This window comes from Triturus cristatus, chromosome 3_2 (genome assembly GCF_964204655.1).
Source record: "Triturus cristatus chromosome 3_2, aTriCri1.1, whole genome shotgun sequence".
NCBI classification, from domain to species: Eukaryota; Metazoa; Chordata; class Amphibia; order Caudata; family Salamandridae; genus Triturus; species Triturus cristatus.
The window spans coordinates 810192708-810219339 of record NC_140584.1 but is presented as its reverse complement, the minus strand read 5'-3'; the positions used below and the strand labels follow the sequence as shown (position 1 = coordinate 810219339).

General features: G+C 45.2%; 1 protein-coding gene across 2 annotated transcripts in view; it reads left to right on the top strand.

Annotated features, from left to right (window-relative positions):
- Window positions 1-26632, top strand: part of NBEAL1 (neurobeachin like 1) — a 978461-nt gene that overhangs the window by 262590 nt on the left and 689239 nt on the right. Inside the window, exons 9-11 of one of the 2 annotated variants that reach the window (XM_085648955.1) lie at window positions 1595-1901; window positions 19604-19710; window positions 21984-22070. In XM_085648955.1, coding sequence (XP_085505081.1) covers window positions 1595-1901; window positions 19604-19710; window positions 21984-22070 — 501 coding nt within the window. The remainder of the gene's footprint in view (window positions 1-1594; window positions 1902-19603; window positions 19711-21983; window positions 22071-26632) is intronic. The other variant, XM_085648956.1, reaches the window with a different exon arrangement.

Here is a 26632-nt window from a genome sequence, read left to right as displayed (position 1 = left end):
GGGCAGACTGGCATCCGCGACAGGTTGGCCTGGAGGTAAGGGGCTGAGGACCCTTAGAAACCTTCCCTATGTGAGAGGGGTTGGCACTGAGCCTGAAGCATGTCGATCCTCTTCTCCAGTGGCGCAACCACCCGGGATACGGCTTTATATATGGATGAATCCATGACATGACAGAAATGGTCATCCACAGGTAAGTACATCACCTCCTCCTTCTCCTCATAGTACTCATCATACTCCATCATAAAATAATTTATAATCTGTGAATACGAACAGGGGATATAAACAAGGGCAGTACCCAGAACTCTGAACCCAGAATGGGAATATTAGGAAAAAGCAGGACCAATCACCCTCTATATTCTGAGGGAAGACACTTTGCAGCCTGCCTAGGCCGGTCCTGAAAGGTCAACCATACATGCAGCGCGTGTGTTCAAATATGTGCAATAAAGGTCCTACACGCAGCGCGTGTTTTCAGGCTCCAGGCAGGGGCTCTGAATAACACAAAAACTTAGCCCAAGCGCTCCTCAATAAACAAAGCGTGTCGTCCCCCGCGGTGCGCGAGTCCGTCTAAACCGCCGATGTCCCCGAAGCGGAACTAGACGACTCACGGCCACCCGGGGGGTAAGCTCGTAAAAGAGCGAGAGCGCTTAGGCGGCGGGAGGCCGCACTGCGTGTAGAGCCCGAGGGAGAGCGATACCGCGAAAGGAGCGGTGAGACACTCCCGCGGAGGCTCCCCGTGAGACCGGGTGAATTACCAGTAATCCAGCGTTAGCGCATAGCGATATCAGCACACAATGTCCCACAAAACAACACAATTATCGAATAGAAGTAACAGATGAAAAGTAAGGGAAAAACACTCATCTGAACGCTGCTGGAGCAGCGAAGAAAGAGGGGCACAGAGCACCCACAGGGGAGGATATGAGGCAGCCTGACTCGTGATTGGATGATGTTGTTGGACATTTTTAGTTTTCACTTTTTCCCTATGCCTATGGGAAACGTAGTTCAAAAAATGAATGTTGTGATGTTAACACAGCTGCTGGAGTAATAAAATGGAGAAAGTTGAAAGCCTAATCAGAAGCCTCCGCTCCTGCCATAGAATTGTTGTCTGCCTTTAACGAGTTTTATTATAAACTTAAAAGTATTTGCTCAGCTCTCTTCACCCCTGATGGGTATAGCGTGTGCTTTACATTCTATGTTAAAATTGATGCAAATCTAAGCAAATTGATAAAGGAGTGCTATGTGTGTTTATAAAAGTCAAAGCTTTAGATAATAAAGGGTTGCAAATAATTCAGCTGCCCAAAATGTTTAGTGTTATCTCCATAGTGTTGGAAAATTCAACTGAGTTTGCCTGGCTATCTTAGTGTTTGTCTCCCGTGATATTCTATTGTCATATCACATATTATGTGATCCGCAAATTGAGGCAGCTAAATCTTGCACAGGTTGTAATGTTTCATTAAATGATCATATTTTTTTGTCTCCACCACTCTAAATAGAAAGAAAATCCAGGCCACCAAAAGGCAAACTTCCTCTTGCAATTACTCATTGATAATCTATATATAGGTTGTGTTTTAATTAACAATTTTTATTTGAAATTTAGAGGAATGCACTTCAAGCCATTTCTCCGGCCACAATGGAAGTCCTGATGCGTGTACTAGCAGACTGTGACACGTGGGATGACAGAGATCCAGACGAAGTGAGCAGGAAGGCAGAGCTTGCGCTCAAATGCCTTACTGAAGTTGTGCATATCTTGCTGACGAGCAGCTCAGACCAGCGCCAGGTGGAGACTAGCACAATACTGGAGAACTACTTCAAGCTTCTCAACTCTGATCACTCGTCTCTGCCCAATCCAAAGAGGTCCAGGTTGTGGGAGAGCAGGTTTATAACACTACAGATCCAGATGTTAAGTAAGTAATGTAACTGGACCACACTATGATGGTTTTTGGCAATGTCTGTTCAGCTCAGTGTTTATGACAACAAGGGGTTGGGCCTATACTTGCGTCCAAACTAGGCCATAATATAACTAGAAACGTAGAGAGTGTTTTGGACGTGCACTAAATATTGATACCTTCAAAAATAACCACCTTTGATCACTAAGTGGTTATGGTGCTTTTATTCCACCTTTTCTTATTTTGTTCAAAGTACAATCATAGTAGACATTTGATTCATGTCATAGAGAAAGATAGTATATAATACTATTGAAAACAAATGAAAATGACATAATACACATTTCAAACAGAAACACATCAAAAAGCAGACCAATGTATGCAAATAACACAATATGATGGTCAACAGACCAGTCCTTATTTGTAAGGCGGTGCACACAATTAATACTTTTTAAGAATGCAACATGCCAGGTTCAGCTAGACCACACAAAGATCACAACAGGCAAAATGTCCTGTTTGTTTACTGAACATTCCATAAACTGGTAGTGGCTACTACTAGCTGAGAGGGGTCGACGCTTTTCTGGACCCAATTCAATTAGGGGTTCTCCTCAGGACCAGGATATGGTCAGACACTACAAGACATAAAGGGAAAATATTTATAAGTTGGTTAAAAAAGGATAACCTTTTTTTTAATGGCGCAACATCTTCTTACCAATTACGGTGGAAGAATCAGTGGATACCTTTGGTAGGCAGGAAGTGTCGCATACGACCACAGGATTGGAAAGTTTGCTAAAAAATAAAGGAGCTTGACTGTTTTGTAAAGAGCGAATATTAAATGGGCACTCTAAAGAAATTGCCGCAAAAGGCCAAAATGCCAATTGTGTTATAGTTAGAAGATTGAGAGGAAACCGAGACTCGCCTCCTGTGGATGATTTGGTCTCAACCGTGATTATTATTTTCTAATCCAAATGATGAGTATTCAACTATGCGTATCTGATAAAAATGATAAGAGCCCACATTAGCTAAAAACAAAAAAGTGTATATTATAAATGAGGTTTTTTTAGAAAAATGTGTGTTTCAAAGCTCGGGGATCTTACTTGAAATAAACCGGGCATCAGTAGAGCTGCATTTTGAAGATCAAGGCTCTTGAATGTTGCCTCAACTCAATAATACGGTCTGAAACTGTTGGAGAACGAAGTGACTAATTAATTTATGTGTTAGTGTAGGGTTTTTAGTATCGACAGGAAGAATGGCGCTCAGGCTAGTTTGCGTTGTGTCTTGTTGTGGTCAGAGTGTGTACGGTGCGGCCAGGTCGGGGGAAATACCCTTTAACCCCCATGATAGTGTGGATTCAAGATTCACACAAACAAAGTAAGCAAGGTTCTGGGCACAAGTAATGAAGGTATAACACTGGTAGAAATGTCTTGTTATTGTAGGAATGTTAATGATCTACACCAGAATGTCAATCATAAGTTTTGAATATTGCAACAAAGAAAAAGCAACCAGCCGGCACGTGTTTCGTCACACTAGGGTTGTAACCCGTGACTCTTCAGGGCTGAGTGGCGGGTCAATGAAAGGTGGTTTCGAGTGGCCGGTGACAATTCCAACCCGGCAGGGGGGTACGAAGAGGACGAAACATAGGTGGTCCACTGCAGAGTTTGGGTAGAAGGGAGAAGTAAGATGCGAACAAGGGCGGATAAGCCACTAGTTGCCGCAGTCCAGGGTGATGAAGAGGTCTGTAGCGAAGTGTCACAGTGGCGACACGGGATGCACGGATGAGGGGACCATAGGGAGTGCACTCAATAAAAGTATGTGTGTCTGATAGGGTACAGGCGGGTTCGCCGGTTCGCAAGATAAGCTCAAGATACTAGTGTTCTGGGAGGAGACACTGGTTATGGTCCCCTCATCCGTTTATCCCTTGTCGCCGCTGTGACACTTCCTATCTTACTTCCCCTTCTACCCAAACTCTGCAGTGGACCACCTACGTTTTGTCCTCTTCGTACCCCCCTGCCGGGTTATAATCATCACCGGCCACTCGGAACCACCTTTCATTGAACCGCCACTCAGCCCTGAAGAGTCACGGGTTACAACCCTAGTGTGACGAAACACGTGTCGGCTGGTTGCTTTTTCTTTGTTGCGATATTAAAAACGTATGATCGACATTCTAGTGTAGACCATTAACATGCCTACAATAACTAGACATTTCTACCAGTGTTATACCTTCATTACGTGTGCCCAGGAACGTGCTGACTAATGTGTTGCGCTATTTTTGAAAGAAAACAAAAATGATGAACACCGCTGTTCTTAAAAATGCACGACCATACCTCACTTTTCCAACTGTCGCGGTATCATGATTTTGTAGGCGTTATGTGATTTGCAAACAGTCACGTCCGTGCCTAAAAAAAGTGAACGTCTGCGTTTTAAACAAGCCCCGGGGGGGGGGTGGCGGTCCCCGGGGCGGGGGGGGCCTGGGAGCCCCCCACCTATTTTAAAGTTGCCCCGGGGGGTGGCGGTCCCCGGGGCTGCAGGGGCGCCGTGAGCCCCACCGCCTAGGTTATGTTAGTGCCCCGGGGCAGTGTGGGGGGGATTTGGAAGCCCCACACCTCCTTTTTCAATATGCCCCCGGGATTTGGGCCCCCGGGGGCAAATTAGCATATTTTGGAAATATGCTATTTTTTTTTCTATCGGCAAGATGCGCGCATCCAGCGCGCATCCTCCCGTTTAAAAAAAAAAAAAAAAAGATTTTTTTTTTGGGGTTTTGGGGTTCCTTGTGGGACCCCCTGAGCAGGCCTAGGGGGTCAGGGTGTTTCTACCCTGCCCCCTTTTCGCGTTTTGCGCCTTTTTTGGGGGGGTTTCTTGTGCCTCGGTTATACCGAGGCACAAGATGGCTGCCAACACTTCCTGATTCAGAGTGTTAGCAGCCAATCAAAATTCAGCTCGTGATCGGGAGGGTGCGCGGATCCTCCGAGGCCATAGATATATATGTACTTTTAACTCTAATTTTCTCAGGAACTACTGAACGGATTTACACAATTTAAGCAAAAGGCACGAGTCTGAACTGAGGACTACCTCTTTGCCAAATTTGGTGTAATTCCGTTCAGCAGTTCGGTCTGTAGCTGCGGCTAAAGGTCCTATGGGAAAATGCATGGGGAAAACGTGTTTTGGGACCCCCTTTTTTCTCGGCCCCTACTTGTCGCATTACCGTGAAACTTTCAGGATAGGAGTGGACCGGAGCGGGCCAAAAGTTTGGAAAATTTTGCCAAGATTCGTCAATCGGCGCCAAAGTTATTCCAAATAGAATGTTGCGGATTTCCTATGGAAAATATGTCCTAACTATATCTACCTACTGGCTACCGCCAGTAGGTAATATATGTATAACAATAAACGCACAATGCAGCCTTCCATATACTACAAACGCTGAGCAATGTTGTAATAATTTCCCTTGCACATAAATACAATTCCAATAAAGCAGGGAGAAAGAAAACACATTTGAAAAACTGCTTTAATGCACAGCAGAAATCATAATCCTGGAAAGAGAAATGAAAGAACATTGCCAGCACATAGGCTGCATTGTAGAAACATCGGTGTAGAAAGCTGAAATGCTAACCCACAGAAACACACAGAATAAACTGGCATTGTGCCTTTAAGGCAGCCATGACCCCTAGCTTCCCATCATGCCTCAGGGGTGACAGTTAGGTCAGTTGTTCTTTCCGGCTCCTTCTGTCAGGACCTTAGTATCTTCAGTTCTCACTTTTTTCTGATTTCTGTCAGAAATTACTACTTATTTTTTGTCACAAACCTTTTACTTCAACGTCTTTTTGCTGTTGAAGTACTTTACTACTATTTTTGAGAGAGTTGAGCATAATGTTCCTGTCAAATATGCCCTCTCTTTTTGACTCTTGCTCTTCCTGTGGCAAGAAGAAGGCTAAAACAGACTCCCATCTTGTCTGTATTCTTTGCCTTCCTTCTGATCATGCTCCCAAGACTTGCCAGCATTGCCAGTCGCTGTCCAAAAGATCACTGAAGGACAGAGAGAGCATTCGCCTCTGTGAGCTGGCTGAGAAGGGAAAAACACCTTCAAGAGGCAGGTCTCCGATGAAGAAGAGGAAAGAGAGAGCCAGACCTTCATCTAGAAGTAAGGTTCCAGTCTGCTCTCCATTGGCGTCGGGCTCGGCGCCACAAATACCTTTATTGGCAGCGAAAACGTCGATGAAGAGACCATTGGATGCGGGCTCTCCATCGAGAGAACACCGGTCGTCGACGAAGACTGCAGGTACATCGGATCCTCTGCCGTCGTCAACCCGGCAATGATCGGCATTGAGGAGTCGTTCTCCGTTGGTGCGGGCTCGCCCAACGTTAAGGGATAGATCTCAGTCGTCGCCGTCAAGTCGGCGTTCCACGTTGAGACATGCTCCGTTGTCGCCGGTTCATCGGCGATCGGCGTCGAAGCAGGCTTCTTCGTTGCCGTCAACCAGGTGGCGGTCAATGTCGAGACGTGCCTCGTTGTCACCAGAGGCAATGCACTCAACTCCTCCATTGTCGTCATCCAGGCGACGTTCAACGTCGAGGGCTAGATCTTCATCGACAACGAAGAAGGACTCGTCGTCATGACCTAGGGTCAAGTACACGAGGCGTCGTTCGACGTCGAGACGGCGGTCTCCATCGATAGCGAGAAGTACTCCGGTCTTGACTCCGCTGGCTTCCAGTAGATGTTAAGCATCGAGAGAGAGATCTGAAAGGCCTAAAAACACGACGTTGAGAAGGATTTCTCCCTCAATTCGTACTTCGTTGGGGTCTCCTGCATGCTCAACGTCTAAGGCGAAGTCTGTTGTGTCCAGGTGTTCGATGTCACATCATACAACGTCGAAACACAAGGAGAGGTCGACGTCGAGGAGAAGATCCCGCTCTAAGGATTCACCTGTGATGGAGACGCAGAGTCAGTCGATGTTGAGACACTCCCCATCGACGTTGCATCGTTCATCAAGACGCCGATCATGCTCCAGAGGTCGCAGAGAGTCCTCTCATTCTATTATGAGCTCTCCCCAGACGCTCTCGACGTCACGCAGCTCTTCTGCTCATTTTGCAGAGCAACCAAGAACATGTCAAAGATGCTCTCCAAGGAGACAGCGATCTCCTTTGATTCATCTTTCGCCCAGATGGCTTCAACCTCTCCAGCACTGGCAGAAAGAACCCTCTGGTCATGCTCAGAGGCCTACGGACTATACCAGTCCACTGCACAGATCCTCGCTACAACGTCTGGTGCAGGAGGTGGACAGGTCCCCCACTACTCGGACAAGGGATCACAGACGCAAATCTCCGGAGCATAGATCAACTTATGCTCATCCCAAAAGGCGGAGAACACCATCTTGGTCGTTGTCTTCGACGCACTCATCCAAAAGGGACTACTCTCCTACCCTTACGGATAGCCCTCCCTCTAGAGTGTCACCCATCGATGATGTTAACACCTTCCATGATGTCCTCGCTAGAGGAGCACAGAAGCTAAGCATAGACATGTCGGCTCCTCAGACCACCACTTCAATCATTTTTGATACCCTTCATCAGAGGTCTGCGGCTAGACCATTACTCCCTCTAGTCCCTGGTCTCCTTGAACTGGTAATGGACATCTTCCTCACCCCATCCTCGATCAAGGCAGCTCCTGCTCGGATCCTGAAAAAATATTAACCTGCTGCATCGGATCCCATTTTTCAGAAATCCGATCCTCCACTCGATTCTGTCATCATCGCAGCACCAAAGAAGACACACGCGGTGGCTTCTTCCTCCTCAGCTCCTCCAGACAAAGAAAGTAGAGCTCAGGATTCTTGGGGGAGAAAGGCCTGCGGCTCTGCATCATCTTCTCTTAAGGTGTCTAGCGCTGCTGCCCTGCTGGGCCGTTACGACAGGTCCTTATGGGATTCGCTTGAGCATTTTAAAGAGAAACTGCCAAAGGAGGATCAACAAGACTTCTCAGAGATTCTCCAAGAGGGGGCGCTGTTAGCCAATCAGGTGATTAGCACAGCAGCGTATGGAGCTTCTTTGGCTGCACACTCATGTGCACATGGAATTTATACACGGAGGTCTTCCTGGTTGCGCCTAGCAGCTTTGAAACCGGAATTTCAACAGCATATTTTGAACCTTCCATTTCCTGGGAACTCCCTTTTTGGATCGCACACTGATGAGGAAATGGCCAGAATGAAGGCCTAGTTGGATACACTAAAGGCTGTGGTCCTTGAGAAGAAAAAGGAGTTCAAACAACGCTACAGGCCCTATATTCGCAAAAATTACCAACAGAGGGTTCAAACCCCTCAATGGTCGCAAAACAAACAAATCAAATCTCAATACCAAGGTCGTAGATCCTCGAGAGGTATAGGAGGACATCAACAACAGTTCTCTTCCACATCTAAAACTCAAGGCAAGCAATGATTTTCTGCTTCCTCTAGCACTGTTGCACACTCCAGTGGGAGGAAGTATTTCAAATTGAATAAAAGAGTGGCGCAACATCACCAAAGATCAGTGGGTGCTAAATATACTGCACAATGGGTACGGGCTACGTTTCTGCGCTCCTCCAAGAGACATTCCTCCGGTAAGGTCATGTCCTCAACACCTGGAACTGCTGCTTCAGGAAGTGTCCACCCTTCTGAAGAAACTAGCCATAGAAGAGATCCCTCCTGCCCTGAGAAGAAAAGGAGTCTACTCCAGTTATTTCCTTGTTCCGAAAAAAGACCAAGCAAACAAGTTCAGACCTATTCTAGATCCCCGATCTCTGAACAAGTTCATCCTAAAGGAGAAGTTTCGTATGTTGGCGCTCCATCAAATATTTCCACATCTGAGTAAAAGGAGATTGGATGTGTTCGGTGGATCTCCAAGATGCGTACTTTCACATTCCATTTGCCCCACGGCATCGCAAGTTCCTGCGATTCATGGTAGGCGCTAAGCATTATCAGTTCAGAGTCTTACCGTTCGGCCTCAAATCTGCCCCACGGGTCTTCACGAAATGAATGGCAGTGGTGGCGGCAGCATTACATCGTCAAGGCCTGTTTGTGTATCCATACCTGGACGACTGGCTGTTGAAGGGATCATCTCCTCACATGGTGCAGAACCAGTACCACATCTGCTTAGATCTCCTTCACCGCTTGGGCCTTCATGTGAACATGGAAAAATCAGTTCATCAGCCCACTCAATCGCTCCACTATCTGGGCTCCACCTTGGACTCCGGCCTAGGTAAAATGTTTCCTTCGGAGGAGAGACTGTTATCAATGAGAAACAAATGCAATATCATCCTTCAAGCACATCAACCATCAGTAAGGCAAGTGGCGTCACTACTGGGGTCATATTTCTCATACTCCACTCCAGATTGAGAATGAGACCGTTGCAGCAGGATCTGGAGGACAAATGGGACCAATCCTCGGGTCATTGGGAAGACCGATTTCTCCTCTCTCAAGCAGCGAAGAAGTCCATTCTCTGGTGGAGTCCCATTCCATCAACCTCTGCCAAAACAATCCCTGATCACAGATGCGTCTCTTCAGGGATGCAAAGCGTATCTGGGTCAACTGCAGACTCAGGGCAGATGGACCAGCAAGGAGCAGACCTATCATATCAACATGTTAGAACTGCGGGCAGTTAATTTGGCCCTCAAGGCATTCCATCCGTCGATTCAGTCTGAGTCGATTCTGATACAAACGGACAATACAACCACCATGTATTACTTAAAGAAGTTGGAACCCACTCTTGCCCTCTGTCTCTGGAATCTCAAGCGATCTGGCACTGGCTGCTGGCCAGGAACCTCTCGATCACGGCAGTGCATCTGCCAGGAGAACAGAACGTGTGAGCAGATGCTCTCAGTCGACACTTCGACGAACAAGAAGACTGGGTGCTCAAGGACGAGGAGGTGGTGGACATTTTTCATCAATGGGGTCGTCCATCCATCGACCTCTTTGCAGACGATCTAAACAGAAAATGCCACGCCTTCGCGTCCAGAGTTTACCGACCAGACACGAGAGGGAACGCTTTTTTGATAGACTGGTCCGGGACGTTTGCATAAGCTTTCCGCCCCTGCCTCTCAATCCAGGATGAAGATGATCCTGATAGCACCGGACTGGCCTCGCCAATAGTGGTATCCGGACATAGTACTGCTCTCGATCTGTCTGCAGAGGAGACTCCCGTGCAGGCCGGACCTTCTGACCAAAATGGGAGGGAAGGTTCTGCACCCCAGCCTTCCCTCGCTGAGCTTAGCAGCATGGCTCCTGAGGTTCTGCAGTATGGACATTTGAACATCCCTCAGGATTGCATGGACATTTTGAGGGAGTCAAAGAGACCATCCACAAGAACTTCTTACTCTTTTAAATGGAAAAGATTTTACTTGTGGTGTATGCGTAATGGTTGGAGTCCGATTAGTGAACAAGAAGAGGTAATCTTGCCGTATCTGCTATACTTGGCCAAATCTGGTTTAAAAAATACACGTCCATAAAAGTTCATTGGGCGGCCATTACAGCCTATAGAAAATCACCTAACCAACCTTCTTTCTTTAAACTTCAGGTGGTCAAGGACTTCTTCAGGGGTTGAATAAATGTATCCCCCTGTCCGAACTCCTTCTCCTCCTTGGGAGTTGAATCTAGTTTTGTCAAAATTGATGGGTCCTCCTTTTGAACCCATTCATAAGGCCACTTTACAACACCTTACATGGAAAGTAGCTTTTCTGGTGGCTATTACATCAGCACGCAGAGTGAGTGAAATCCAAGCACTCTGTTCTAAGGAACCGTATACGGTTTTCCATCACAATAGGGTGGTTTTGAGGACTCACCCTTCTTTCCTACCCAAAGTAGTGTCTGACTTTCATGTCAATCAGACAATTTCTCTCCCCTCTTTTTTTCCAAATCCTGCTACACCAGCAGAAAGGTCTCTTCACTCATTAGACATCAAGAGGGTTCTCAAATTCTATTTAGAGGGAACAAAATCCATTAGAAAGGCTGATCAATTGTTTGTTAACTACGGCTCTGTTAGAACAGGGTTTCCAGCCTCCAAACGATCCATTTCAAGGTGGATAGTGTCCTGTATTAAATTGGCTTACCAATTAGTGAACAAGCCTCTGTTAGCCTCCCCTAAAGCTCACTCTACTAGGGGGAAGGCTGCTACAATAGCTTTCTTACACAATGTACCAATGGCCGAGATTTGCAAGGCTGCAACTTGGAAATCGGTTCATACGTTTACCAGGCATTACTGTCTCGATTCTGACTCCAAAGCGGATACCCAAGTAGGCCAAGCCTCCTTGAGGAATCTGTTCCAATGCTAGCTTAATTGGAGTCTTTGTAATGGTTTCTTTAACAATGTTTCTTTATTGTATACTTGTCACTTGCACGCAGGATGAGGGGATGGGCTTGCTATTCTATTCATGTGCTTATGACTATTGATGAGGATCCCCTGGAAGAGAAGGATAAGTTACTTACCTGTAATCCTAGTTCTCTTCCAGGGGTATCCTCATCAAAGTCATAAGCAACCCACCCGCCTCCCCGGACAAGTGATCAAAATACATGTCATCTCTTTGTGCCCTGGCCTTCGGGTCTCCGCAAAGAACAACTGACCTATCACCCCTGAGGCATGATTGGAAGCTAGGGGTCATGGCTGCCTCAAAGGCACGGTGCCAGTTTAAATTATTCTGTGTGTTTCTGTGGGTTAGCATTTCAGCTTTCTACACTGATGTTTCTACAATGCAGCCTATGTGCTGGCAATGTTCTTTCATTCCTCTTTGCAGTATTATGATTTCTGCTGTGCATTAAAGCAGTCTTACAAATGAGTTTTCTTTCTCCCTGCTTTATTGGAATTGTATTTATGTGCAAGGGAAATTCTTACAACATTGCTCAGCGTTTCTAGTATATGGAAGGCTGCATTGTGTGTTTACTGTTATATATGTATATATATATATATATATCTACATAAATGGTTTCCACATATGTTTTATATGTTTCCGGGGACCCGCGCATTGGCGGGAATATTCATGTGCTTATGACTTTGATGAGGATACCCCTGGAAGAGAACTAGGATTACAGGCAAGTAACTTATTCTTAACCCCCCCCCCCCCACACCTCCCGAATGTGGTCACCTCAGGGGCTGGTTTGCTGCTGAGGCTTGTAGGCTATTGGCCACTTGCACACACACCCCTAATATCCCATAATCTAGGATTTAGGGGCACACCAGAATCTCAGTTCTGATTCAAATTGTACCAGAGTACAAAGAAGAGGCCCGAGTCTGCGACTTCCAGACTTGCACAAAACAAAGGCGCAATACTCTGCACCTGTGGCAACCTCCCTGCAACTGCACTACTGTAACTCGTTTCAGACCAAAGACCAGTTCCCCAAGACAGAGGGACCCCTTTGAGAACCAAAGCAACTCCTGACTCCCTTGGACTAGGGGCACTAGTCCCCTGCGCTCCCTGAACCAAAGAATCACTGGTCATTGGGCCCTCCGAGGGATCGCCCAAAAGTGATCAAGTAGTTAACCATACATGGCTTCAGGTGTTCTCAAAACTGATAGCTGTAAAACTAAACTGCCATTCTTCAACTCCAAGAACCCCTCAATGATTCATCACTTCTCTTGCGCCACTCCTAGTTCAAAGACAAAGGGGTACATGCATGAAACCATTTTGCGATCGCAAAACGAGCAAATCACAAAAATCTGCAATTTATTTGTGATTCCCTTAATTGCGAATGCAGTTAGCTTTGTGGTTCCCAAAATGCGATGCATCATGCATTCTCATATTACGTTTTTGCAATTTGGAATTGCGAATTACCATAAACCTCAAGTTGATGGTAATTTGCAAATCGTTTGAAAATGCAAAAAAATGTATTTTTCAAAGTGCATTGTGGTGCATACTTACATGTTTTTGGGGGTGCATCAGGGTGGCCTTTTGGCCCCCTTGCACCCTTGAAATTACCTAGTTGTCCTCTCTGCCCGTAGCAGTGAATGGTAATCCATTCCTTAATAGCGAATCGCACTTTGCGATTTGCTACCAAGGAATATGAATCGTATTTTTCATTGCCAAACCTACATTCATAGGTAATTGCGACTTCTTAATAGCGACTTCTTAATAGCGATTTCATAATAATCGCTATAAAGGCCTCTCAATTCATACCTTGAATGCATGTGCCCCAAAATTCTTAGTCACTTGACTCAGGAATGACGCCACATTTGATTGGTAGTAAGTATTTATCATTGATTTCCTTATCTCATCTGATTGTGAATGCCTAGATCCCTGTGAGCACAAAGCAGTCAAAATAATCCTTTGTTCCTTCATTGATTTACACAAGCCCTCACTGTCTCGGCTGAACAAAATACCATATCTCATGTTATTCCAAGAGATTGCATAAAGACAGATAGGAGGAAAATAACTGGGATTCTTTCACCCCCACCAAGAGCGACCATCAGAACACTAGTACCTCATGTGTCATGTCGTAGTACAGCCACAGAAAGCAACAGAATACCTCATTGACTATGTAAAAGAAATTCTCCTTCTCACTTACAGAACAGGATGTAAGTTCGTATGCCGTTCCGTAGCTGAGAATGAAACATATGTTCCTTGCCATTATTTGCATCTAAGCAGACCATCTAATCTTCAGCATGATATTGAAAATTCACCGCTTCTAGATACCAGGTCTCCTCTTCATCAGCATGAACATACCTAGAGGTGATCTGGTTCACATTTCTACTTTGGCAGTCTTAAATCCCTTTGAATGTGCAGAGCATATGTCAGATTATTGGCCAAAATCTTGACTGAGAACTAAAAGGTAAACAAGCATTTACAATGCAATGGTCTCGGCATTGTTAAAGTTAGAGCTATTGGCATTGCTCATGACATTATTTTTTTTAATGTTTTTATTTTTTGAAAACATTTAAAGAAACGGCATTGTTATTTACAATGTCAATAGCTTAATCACTCTCAAATGCGAGACTTATTGCATTTGCACCCACACACAAAGCCACCCACACACACAGAGCCACAGCCCCCCCCCCCCCCACTACCTAGTCCACATCAGAGACGTTGACGACTTTTTTGGACTGTGCCACATACCCCAGGACACCAGTATCCAATGGGTAGACAATCTCCGAATCAGGCATTACCGGGCACTCATCCAGGGTGGCGAGAAAGGTGGTGGGAGCACGCTGACTTCACGTCTCAGCGTCATTACCTCTAAGCATCTTGGTCAGTGTAGTTCATTGTTTCTGGCACAGGACAAAGTTCGAAATTTTACTTGGCTCAATTCCATAATTTTCGTAGCGTATCCCTAGACACGTGTTTCTGGATTTCTCCGTCATCAGCAGGGAAATAGATCGTAGGTTGCTGGACATGCTGCCGCTTAATTTTCTCAGGCACAATTCCACTCAGGGCATGCAGGCGCTCCCAAGCTCGTCAGCTCAGGTCGGCTCGAGGGAGCCTTTTAAATTGTGGGAAAGGTGGTGGGAGCACGCTGACTTCACGTCTCAGCGTCATTACCTCTAAGCATCTTGGTCAGTGTAGTTCATTGTTTCTGGCACAGGACAAAGTTCGAAATTTTACTTGGCTCAATTCCATAATTTTCGTAGCGTATCCCTAGACACGTGTTTCTGGATTTCTCCGTCATCAGTAGGGAAAAAGATCGTAGGTTGCTGGACATGCTGCCGCTTAATTTTCTCAGGCACAATTCCACTCAGGGCATGCAGGCGCTCCCAAGCTCGTCAGCTCAGGTCGGCTCGAGGGAGCCTTTTAAATTGTGAGAAAGGTGGTGGGAGCACGCTGACTTCACGTCTCAGCGTCATTACCTCTAAGCATCTTGGTCAGTGTAGTTCATTGTTTCTGGCACAGGACAAAGTTCGAAATTTTACTTGGCTCAATTCCATAATTTTCGTAGCGTATCCCTAGACACGTGTTTCTGGATTTCTCCGTCATCAGTAGGGAAAAAGATCGTAGGTTGCTGGACATGCTGCCGCTTAATTTTCTCAGGCACAATTCCACTCAGGGCATGCAGGCGCTCCCAAGCTCGTCAGCTCAGGTCGGCTCGAGGGAGCCTTTTAAATTGTGAGAAAGGTGGTGGGAGCACGCTGACTTCACGTCTCAGCGTCATTACCTCTAAGCATCTTGGTCAGTGTAGTTCATTGTTTCTGGCACAGGACAAAGTTTGAAATTGTACTTGGCTCAATTCCATAATTTTCGTAGCGTATCCCTAGACACGTGTTCCTGGATTTCTCCGTCATCAGGGTGGCGTCTTTATGTATGTTGAAAAGCCGGGTGGCGAGCTCGCCTGTGCCGTTGCGCATACGGTACATGAAGAGGCTCATGCGGTCAGCCTGGATTATGAAGCACATACGCTTCAGGATGTTGAAGCAGCAACGCTCCATCTGCACGTTGTCCTGGAAGTCCTGTATGAGGTCAAAGACAATCTCACTTTCCTCCACGCTGGTCAGTGAATGGAATGTGTCGAAGTCTACATCGGCCTTGCGGTTGCTCAGAAGTTTGGCAATGACCTCAGGCCGTAATTTACGGTCGTAGTATTGCCTAGTAAAGGCCAGGTTGGCATCAAGGAACTTCTCCACCGCCTCTTCAGTCAAAGCGCTTATCCCGAAAGCGGCTAAGGTGAGCAGCTGCCGGAGAACGCTTCCTTCTGCTGCACCTTCTGTGTCTTCGTCCCCTCAATCCTCTGGGACCAAACTCACATTTATAAAGGGAAAACAGCAAATCAAATGAAAAATCCCAAAGTCAGATTTGGAATCCTGGAAAGGAGTTGCACCATCAGAAAGGTTGTTGATTCCATACCATCCCTCGTCCCCCAGCTGCCGGCCTGACACAGAGCGGGGTGCGAACTGCGACTCTGACCCGACAAGTATTAGGCTATCGAGAGTGAAGGTGAAACAGGGATTATACAGATCTTTTTAAATGCTCACGTGACTGCTCGCTAATCCTTAAACCAATTTGGCATGGGGAGCTGGTGAGGGCAGGCAAGGGAGCTGGCGAGGGTACGGTAGGGTGTAGGGGTGCCAAAAGTCAAAATATGGCATTTTTCTGTGCAGGGATAAGCTGAGTGTGGGGATTGACTGCAACTCCCGAGAATGCGGCAGAAAATGACACTTTCTGAGGGGCATTACTCAGCAGTGCTTGCCACTACATAGAAAGTCGCTGCCGACACTGAAGACGGCTTTGGTCTCGTCCTTCGGACTGTAGATCTCGTTCTTTTCCTTCGCATGTCCGGTACTTCACAAGTAAGGTAATCCGGGTCCGTGATCCCGTTTGAGCCTCCGAGTATTTGCAGAGAGCACACAGCTCTTCACACACACTGACAGTCTGAAGTCTCCGTGAGAGATGGGTGCTGTAGTTCAGCAATGAAGTGCGTGGCAGGCAGTGTTTTTCGGGGCCTGACATTTGATATTTTCATTTCCAATCACGGTTCATTCGCATGGGTTCTTTGTGGGCCCCAGAAAAAGTCCCTGTGGTATTGCAGGCGAACGGTCTGGATCGCACCTGGGCAGCGAGAGCCATGAACACCACCGCCTTTCTCCGAGGTCAAGCAGAAATGCCTCGGAGAAAAGCAGCGGCATTTTCAGATTCGGGGGCGTGTTTTTCTTTCTCTCCTCTTGCTATTGGCTGGAATGTTTACATTCCAGAGGAGAGAAAGAAAGTAAAAAACACGCCCCCAAATCCGAAGAAGACGGGGCTTAAACGGACAGACGCCCCTCTCCTCCAATGGCTGGCCTCCGTTTAGGAAGCCAGCCAATGGAGAAGAGGGGCGGGTTTAAGCCCCGTACTAAAAAACGTTAAATCGCTAGCCGAGACCTAAACAAATAAAGCAAAGGTTGTCGCTTGTGAAATAGTGAAATAGTGTGAAATGCAGCGAAAGGAACAATCTTAGAAACACAACTGTTGTTTGCATATCGTGCACGCATGCCCCATTTGTGCAAATGGCACAGCACATTAAAATCACTATATTAAACACTTTATCTGATCCTCAGGCTTTGTTTAACGCCCTCCCCCCTCCCCCCTCCCCCCCCCCAACACACACACACACACACACAAACGCCAGAAAGTCGGGCTCCTACATAAGACCGTGCATGTTTTATTCTGCGCCTAAGTGTTGCATTGTGTTACTGAACCAAGGCCAGCGGCTGTCATTGGTTAGCGTGGGAATTTTGTTTCATTATCAACTCACGAGTACTAGGAACATACACAGACACACATGTGGATTGATCCATTCTCGCAGACCTCGGGTGAGTTTGCTGATATTTGCTACCCGGTGACAGGATTTCTCTCACTTATGTAGCAAAGAAGCCTGTCGGCCGTCAGGCAGCTGAGTCTAAGCAGCGGCTATCGGAAAGTGATTTTGCCTTGACATTTTAAAGACAGGAAAATTGAGACAAAACATTGTGCTCGCCCGTCTGGTTATTGGAGTGGAGATCTCAGAGATCATTCGAGCTCATCTGTTGTGTTCTTCAGCCCCTCCTCCCCTTTGCCTGGGCTATCCTATATGTCTGCTGCTGGCTGCATCCCTCTCTCCCGTCTCTTGCACTTATTGATAACGAAGTGAAAGTCAGTAAAATGCATATGTGTGCTGCGGTGGGTAGAGCGTCTCCGCTATGACGTCACACACATAAACGCGATCTCCCTGAATTGCGCTACTCGATGTACAGCAGACTGCGTACCCGCCCTTTGCCCCCATTAAGAAAACAGTGGTCCTGGGTGGTATGATGTTTTTTTCCATAGACAAGGCATGCGACCGAGTACGAAGGCCATGGGTCGCCTTTCAAGCACAGCTGTTTGAGGCGCGCGTCTAGGCGCTGCTAGTGGAGAGGCAGATGTATTGACGCCATGGGCCGCCTTCTAAAGACAGCTGCTGGAGGCACGCGTCTAGGCGCTGCTAGTGGAGAGACAGTGTACTGACACCATGGGTCGCCTTCTAAAGATAGCTGCTTGAGGCACCCGTCCAGGCGCTGCTGATGGAGGGAGACTAGAGGGTGTACTGACACACCATGGGCTGCCTACCATACACAGCTGCGTGAGGTGCGCTCTGAAGATAAGTGAAAGAGAAAAACATACCTGAGTCATATTGCTAAGGAGAACAGGCGTGCCTAAGAAGAAGAACACCACGAAGACTTCCGGTAATCAAGCACTCTGTAAATAAAATAGATTGTTGAGAGGGGCGACAGATGGTTAAAGAACCTTCGAGAAGGAGAGGGAGAGCTATGGTCGCGAGAAATCACACCTGGAAACGAGAGGCAGAGATGGGCCCAATGTACAGGACAGTAGGACAGAAATAGAACCGAGGCACTATAGTCTAACAAACGCACAAAGAGGCAGCTGAGTAGATCTAGGGCCTGCAGGTGGGGTAGTGCAGGCGTCCCCAAAGACACTAGGCACATACACATCCCGCCAAGTCAGACACCCCGGCAGAAGGCAGACTATTCCTCGCCTGTAATGCATGGAACTGTGGTAGCAGGTGGGTGTGTGGGGGCAGTGAATGGCCGCCAGTTGTCTTCAAACAGCTGAGATCGGCACATACTTGAGCATCGGAGAGAAGGCGGTCCTGGGTGAACTCCGTGCACTCTCCGAGTCCCTGGCACCTCTGGCCGTTCACACTCAGCATCTCATGACTATGCCGGATGATAAATACAGCATGCATCACCCTTTCCTCTACGTGGTAGTCGTCCACTCATGGTATCACTCATATCTGAGAGTGACAGACAGTCCCACACCAGGGTAATAGAAGTGAGTAAGGCACTCTGGCCAGTGGTGGAAAAGTGACCTCTCTTGCAGCGAGTTGGCACAAAAATTGACGTCTTTGCAGTGAGTTTGCAGAAGAAAACACGACAGCCCCCGAAGTCAGTGATCAGTGGTGACCGCCCCAGCAGTGAGTTCCGAGCATGCCCTTAGTGTGCTTACAAAGGATAAAGTGTATGAAGCCCCCACATACCACGCGCTCTGAAGAAAAGGGAAAGTCTCAGCAGGAGCTCAAACAAGCACACCACTGCCTTTCTCCGAGGCGAAGCAGAAATGCCTCGGAGAAACGCAGTGGCGGTTTTCAGATTCGGGGCGTGGCTAAAAAGTGGAAAGAAGAGCAGGGAACACGCCCCGGAATCTGAAAAAGACGGAGCCTATTTGGAGGGACGGCTCTCTCCTCCAATGGCTGGCCTCCGTTTAGGAAGCCAGCCAATGGAGGAGAAGCAAAAAGAGAGGCGGGCTAAATAGCCACTCTAAGAATCATTAAATCTCCGGACTTCCGGTTCTGCCTTCGGCAGACCGGACGGTCCCTCGACCTAAAAAGGACTACTGTTGATTATTTTTTCTAGGATTATTGTTATCAGTGTGATTCTGTGTAGACTAACTATCTTGCCAGACCAACTAAAACTAAAGTCATGAGATCAAATAGGTTTATTACTTAACGTGCATCTCCAGACATCACACATTGAAAATAGCAGAGTTTTGGATATAGATGACCGACTCCCTCTGACTCCCCTAATATTTCAGAGGACATTGTAAAACTGTAAGACAGTTTTTGCGGCCTCAGTTGACAGTTTGCGCTCAGGTACTTGGAGCTTGAGCTGTATTCGCGATTTTCAGCATTATTACTTTTCCACTTTTGTGTGTGATGTGTCCAAAAGCCAACAAAACTTACACACAAGCTCATTGTTAAACAAGGCTAAATCTTCATACTAATTCATTAAAACCAAAACAATGTCATTTTTAATTTGCCTTTCTTGATTGTGTTTGACAGATACCATCACAGCAATGTTAGACTGTGCAGATCGACCTGTTCTACAAGCTATATTCCTGAACAGTAACTGCTTTGAACATCTCATTCGTCTACTCCAAAACTGCAAGGTTTGTATCTTGCAAGTGCCGTTATTGTGTCCCTTGTCGAATCTGATGTAAACTTACTCTGCTGTCCTCTTTAACGTTGGTAGTCGCTGTATTACTTTTAGGTCCAAGGCTTACTTTGGATATTTGTCATGTTACTTCCTTCATCAGCGGAAAAGAGTTTATCCACAAAATATTGACAAGCATATTGTGATTCTTGCAAGGGTTAAAGAGAGCAATAAAGATTGTTTTTTAAAGAGCAGTGGCTATGTGAATCCAAATGTTGTGGGCCACGTCTGTTGTCCACTTTGCACAAGAATATTGGTAGTTAGCCACAGGTTGCTATACCAATGCCATGTTTTAAATGCGCTGAAAATTGAATGATTGATGCTACAAGTATAATGTGTACGTGCTGATTTTGACATTAGGTTTTTTAAAATATTTGTTTTCACGTTTCTGTTGTGTATTCTGGATATTATTAAAATACTTTGTTATTGAAACAGAATAAGCCACTTGCATTGTATGCTAAAGATGGCATTATCGGACTTTACTGCCTCTTTTTCTTTTTTAAATATATAGTCCTTTATTCAAGGTTGTCATTTAAGAAGATATCTTTTTTCTGTAGCATGACTTTTAACAGCAAGCATGATGTTTTAATATATTGATGCTTACATGTTATAACATACAGTTGAATTAATGCATAAACACTCATTTGCTTGTATGTTAATTTTGCAACATAATGCTAGCTTAAGAACTTTAAAGCCAAATATCTATTTGATTTGTCTTTAACGGAAAACTTGATTTCCAGTGGCAGGCTGGTGTATTTAACCACCAGGAGGAAATGAGAAATCCAGGCTGGCATCTTTATTTCTTTTAGGACAGAAGTCGCAGTTCACTGGTCTTTCACATCAATTTTGCATGTTTGAATCACATGTAATTTTCTGATTGAAATGTATGTTTTCTATGAGATAGCTTTAGAAGATCTAATAGTTCTGAATTTATATTCTAAAATCCCAGCCACTCTTGCATTCCATAGTTGTTTTGGAAAATATCATATTTGTTTGGAAGGCAGTCACCCTCCACCTTTAAAATTTTATGTAACTAAAATATAATCACACAAAATCCAGCAACTACCAGTTGTTGTTGCTCATCTTGTGGCAGCGTTCTGAAAAACACTGGGTTGCAGACTTTCCTCTGAGAGCTAAAATGTAAAAATACTACTAAATTAGTTCCATGCCTCAATCCACTGTGAGTCGTGGTTTTTTTCTGCCCACCCCCTTTGGCATGGTCCAACACATTTTCACTGAGTGTCTTTTTAGTCTAGCTTGTAACCCAAAATAGCCTTAGAAATATTAGCGTTGTGGCTTCACGTCCTGGACTGTGAAAAGCACATGATGAAACTCGAGCCCCTAATGTTTTGGCTCGCCACTGAGCCATTGTGGTTGTACTAATTTTAACATGCTTTAAAATCCAATTAAGGACATTTCACACACCACCTCTCTCAAGAATGCCTTTTTTACACTTTATCTTGAGATATTAAATGTGTCAAATTACTTTATTTCACGCCCTCTGAGAGTATTGCTTTTTTATCCCTAACAGTTTCCAAAATTGTGGTTTCAGATATCCCGATGGTTGAATTTGTAGTTTGCGTGCAAGTGGGTCATGAGACAAAGTAATAATTGCAACTTTCCCATGTCAGAAAAGAAGATTCAAACTCCGACTGGTTAATGATATTTAATTGAATGCAAATGTTTATGCTGTAGCTCGTGGCATCAGACAAAAATTTATGGTGCATCACATTTGTGGCAGCAAAACTATGAAAAGAAAAAGCAAAATATACTGGCCCTGCCTAGCGTTGTCCGAGACCAGAGCTGGGCTTGGCTTGCTTACTAAGCAGGCTCTGGTTCATGGAGAGGAAACGTTCTTACTCCTTTTTAAATATTATAATAATTTATTTTACTCTTACTACTTTATTTCCATCTTATTTATACACATTTAAGGGCGGGAAAGCAATAGGGTACACGGATCCTCAGTCAGACCACTGGAAGCACCAACTGATATCAACACTGGAAGTAAAACAGCAGTGCCGGTGGAGAGTTTCTTGTGTAGAGAGACGATGAGCCGATGTTGGGGGTGGTGTATCTACACTGCAGCTTGCAAATGCTAGTGACTTTACGTAACATAGATGTTATTTGTTAATACTGATGTACGCTTTGAATGTCCCGTCCTGCCACCTCTGGCTGCTTGTGATTGTTTAATGCACCTCTCTATTCAATGTTCTTGTCTCTGTTTAACAGCTGTTTTTAAGCGCTAACAATAAGGTGGCAGACAAGAGCGAGAAAGACCTTGCCAACAAATTTCTGACAGAAATGAATGAGGACCAGGTACATCCAGTGCACAGCACAGCCTGCGTTTTGCTTCACCTTGGGCCTAGACACACTGGGGACCACTGTTCCTGTACTTCACCCAGTCTCAATGTGTTCTGACAGTGTAGGCCCTTTGTTCTCAACCACCTCGCACACAAGGCAGTGGTAGTACTTGCAACCCAGATTGTGGGTAGAACAAGGCCTCACGTGATTATCTGTTCATACATTATTTAGCACAAATCTGAACACATTTTCAATTTTTAGCGCATAGTTAGTGTTGGTGGTGGAGGATGAGGCTTATGGTTTTTGTTTATACACAACCTTACCATTGCTTTGATTTAGTGTTTGTTTGCCAGTCTCCACGAGCAATTTGAGAAGAGAAATAAAATCAATTCAGATTCCAGAGCAAATCTAGTTAGCCCATTCCTAAAGGAAGCCATTGTTAATTGGGGCAAGGTGAAGTACAGGACTGGGAATCCCAGTACCAACACAATCAACCTGGTGGTAAATTCATTTTCTGTTTCCCCCCGTTTTGGGGCCTATACCTCTGCTGTGTGGTGGCTGGGGCTTTCACTCTCTTTGTGCACATGCACCTGCTTGCATGCGTGTGTCATGGTGTGTAATGCCATCAATGGCTCGGAGTTCTCTGGTCCAAATGGAGGTCGTGTATGCCACTCTTTGTAAGTATTTGATGCTGGTAACTTGCGGGAATATGAGGTTTTCTCCATGCGACAGAAGTTGTTGCAATCTGAACTTTGGTTTTCAATGATTCAGGTAGGTCTGCTTTTGTTTACGTTTGATCTTTATCATGGGTAACTATTACTAATGAGCATTGTAGGTATTTTAGCAGCACGTTAATTTTGATCTTCCTTTAACATAATACAGTGACATTTAAATTGCAATAAATGAACCATTAAGCTCAGTAAAAATCCAAAATAATAATTGTCTTTGCCAAGCATTTGTGAGCTTCTAATTACTAGCATGGATGCATTAGTGCATTGTTTTGCTGTGCATCAGTGTAGACAGTGTGCACTACTGTCAGGTTTGTTAGAAGTGCCTTCTTCTGGGAAGGTTATTAGAAAGCCGCTCTTCCCTATCAGTCCCACATGTACACCATGCATTGAATATGTGTCTGTTAATGGTGTGTGTTGGACATTCCATATTCGGACTCGCGGCACAGCTGTGGATTAAACAGATCCTGATGTCATCCTGTTCATTTCACGAGCTATGTCATCCGTATCCACTCGTCTGATTTCTTGGAAGAGGCACAAAACTGGCTCATGGAATGGCTTCATAAAAAATACAGCTCATTGGAATGTGTCTGCAAATAATTCCCAAAGGGTTCAGAGGTTAAAGTGTGTGCGAGCTTTCGGGGGTCCTTTTTCCCAGGAAAGGAAGGTTATTGTTAATCTGCCAAATTTAATCTTTTTCTTGGCACCATCATTCGTTCTCCTTTTAAGAAGCGTAAATCATTCTACCAAATTTGCTTCTAAAAGGAGAATTAGTATAAATGGGCTGTAATACCCAGGTCGGAGGTTATTTGTGATCGGCTGCTAGAGCTCTTGCACATTATCTCTACATTGTTCGTTATCTAGGTGTAATCTTTAAATTCAGTCACCAGCCTTTTAGAGAAACTCTTCTGACTTCGGAGGAGATGTTCCCGCTGACGCAGTCTTTTAGCGAAATAGCACCTCACTTTATACTAACAAAATCCCTTGTATTGAAAAAACTCTCAGGAATAGCTAGTGCATTCCTGGCCATCACGAATGGTTAATTAATGCATGAACTGTTGGTACACTTCACCTGTAAGGCGCTGCTCCTATATAGATATATTTCAAATTGTAACTGCCTTTTTCTCCTGCATTCAGTTTGTCACCTTAAGAAAAGTTTTCTCTGAACCGTAAAGACTCTTTAGAAAAAATTTTCCTGTAAAATACGAACTCTTTCATCTTGTGGGATCAACGTCGCCTAGTGAGCGGTACTTGCAACTCTTCAAATGTAAAGCAAGTGGCTGTGAGGGCGGGTATCTATGCCCGCTCCGGTTCATTCACTTTTTAGGTCTCGCCTGACCCAGCGCATGCGCTGGTCTGGCGAGACTTATTGAGAGGGCTCCAAAAAGTGCTACCAGGCCAGCCTAGAGCTACAGTGCATGTGTGCGGGCGCGCCCCACTTTACCGCAATTACTTTCACTTTCGCTTTGATATTTGATCGTGATCCCGATCGCGATCACTTTAACATTCGCGGCCGCACGCCGCTTTGCATAGCCAATAGGTCTCGCTTTTGGGACCTTATAAGTATTTAGTTATGCAACTGTTGCATGGCTAAACACTTATAAGGTCCCAAAGGCGAGACCTATTGGCTATGCCAATGCTTGTTTATTTATTCTTCGGTTCCACCTTTTTCGCTTACCAAGGTGGACTGAAATTGTGTTTCAGCTTCATTTCCTCCATATAGAGGTAGCGCATTGAGTGCTTCCATCATTCATTCTGAGCTTGTGGTCAACTTTGTCACTTTGGTTTTCGGTGCACTGAACACCTCTTATTATGGGTCTTACCCCAGAGGCATCGGCTGAAGGAGTGTGGGAACTGCATGAGTCTGACTAGTCTATCTGATATCAGCAGGGCTTGGAGATATCTTTCACCATACATTGTGTATTTTTGTTGGAGACAGTACCTGAAGGTACTATTTAATTTGGTCTATTTCCTGTGGATATCCTTTCTTTTTCTGTGGAAGGGGTCTAAATGATGATGCCCTATTTTAAAGGCCAAAGCAAGCCTGCCCTTAGATGATCTTCATGATCCCCATGCACAGCCCCCAATCATGGTTCATGACGTTATGCATCCAGCTTTAGGGAAATTATATTTTGTGGTGTCTAATCCCGCACTAAATTCCTCACTGATTTAGCCACTGATGGATGTTCAGTCTTGCTGAAGAACCACTGTAAGAGGGTGGCCAATGCTAGAAAAAAAGCAGCGTAAATTGATAACTGATGTATGGCATTTTTGCAATTTGTAAATGTGATAATATTTAGCATAATTAATAGCATTGCCACTCCTGACATGGGATCTGCTTTCTCACAATGCACCCTGGCTATTGGCAGTTACCCTACTGATAGCTGCACCTTAAGCATTAAATAATAACTATGCATTATGCGCAGTAAACCTGCACACCAGTTGCCTTTAACCCCCTGTCCACTTTTTCTTCTGTTTTATGAAGGTGATAGGTATGGAATTTTAAAATTACTCCATGTAGAGGTGAAATTCAGTCTCTTGCACTTTTGATTGCTCTTTTATATGAAAGATATGAGGGATGGTAAATTTTGCAAGGTGCCTTTCAACAACCAAACTAGATCGGAAAGGGCTATTGTTTTGCATGGCCATCTTGAAGGATGGATAAGTATAGTAGCCAAGAATAGGACCCGGCCTGTTCTGTCCCATTACCTTGAGGAGTGCCCCAGCATCTCGCTTTGGCTCATATTGCAGAAGGAAAGACCAGTAAGCCTAACGCTGAACAAGAAGCATGGATTATCTGAAGGCTGATGTATACCCACGACACGTCATTCACATGGTGTGTGGCCGGAATCAACCTGATTTTGTTTCTAATGAAAGTTGCACTAAGCACTTTTTTCTCATTTGGTTTTTAGTCACCAAGCCTATAGTATTTGCACTGCCACCCAGTAGTAAAAGCAAATACTCACTTTTGAAAGTTCCTACTTTGTTGTAAAGGAAGCCCTGCTGTTCTAATGATTTTTCACCATTGCTTCTGGGATAAATCCGTAAATGTTTTTTTGGAAGTAAAATGGGCATGCCTGCTTCTTTAATAAAATGCGTTCAGGTTTGTGTCCTACTAGAGTGATGGTATTGCTGCATGTTCCAATGGGCACTCTTATTACGAGACTAGGAGCACCACCTGTTTGTGTGCTCCATGTTGGCCAGCCCGGCTCTCCTCATCCAGGATGGCAACTGACAGAGCTCTACCCTAATTCAGTAATACTATTCCAAGATATCCAACACCATTGGCATCCACGGTTTCACTTTTGCCACTGAATACACATGCTTCTGTTCCAGTATATGAAGTTGCTCCAGCTCGGTGGCATTCTCCCTTTCTTGCAGACCATAACCTTTCTATATTTGGTCTTGCTCCTGATTTTAGTCCTTGCTGGTACTTGCTTTTTTGGAGGGGTTGTTGTGGAGGTGTTGGATTATCAGTACTTTTGTCTGCAGCACTTGCTATCCAGTTCACCCGACCTGGTATCCTATATTGTAACCTACCTTAGGAGGCATACAACAGCACTGAGGCTATTATACACTGAGAAAGAATATGACAGCTAAACAAAAGTTTTCTTGAAGTGGTACTTCATTTGCTTTACTGATAAACTTGTGTGAAAAGTTGGCATCATCCTGCAGTCGTTAGCCCTGCTTTCCATCCACTAGCTTCTTTGCACCATTTTTTGGTTATGGTCTCAGTATGACTCTGAGTAATCCAGATATTTCACCAATGAAATATGTTGGCAGAGGGGATTTGCTAACATAATGTATATGGGCTATATATTTTTGTTATGCAGATAATTTTTCAGAAGT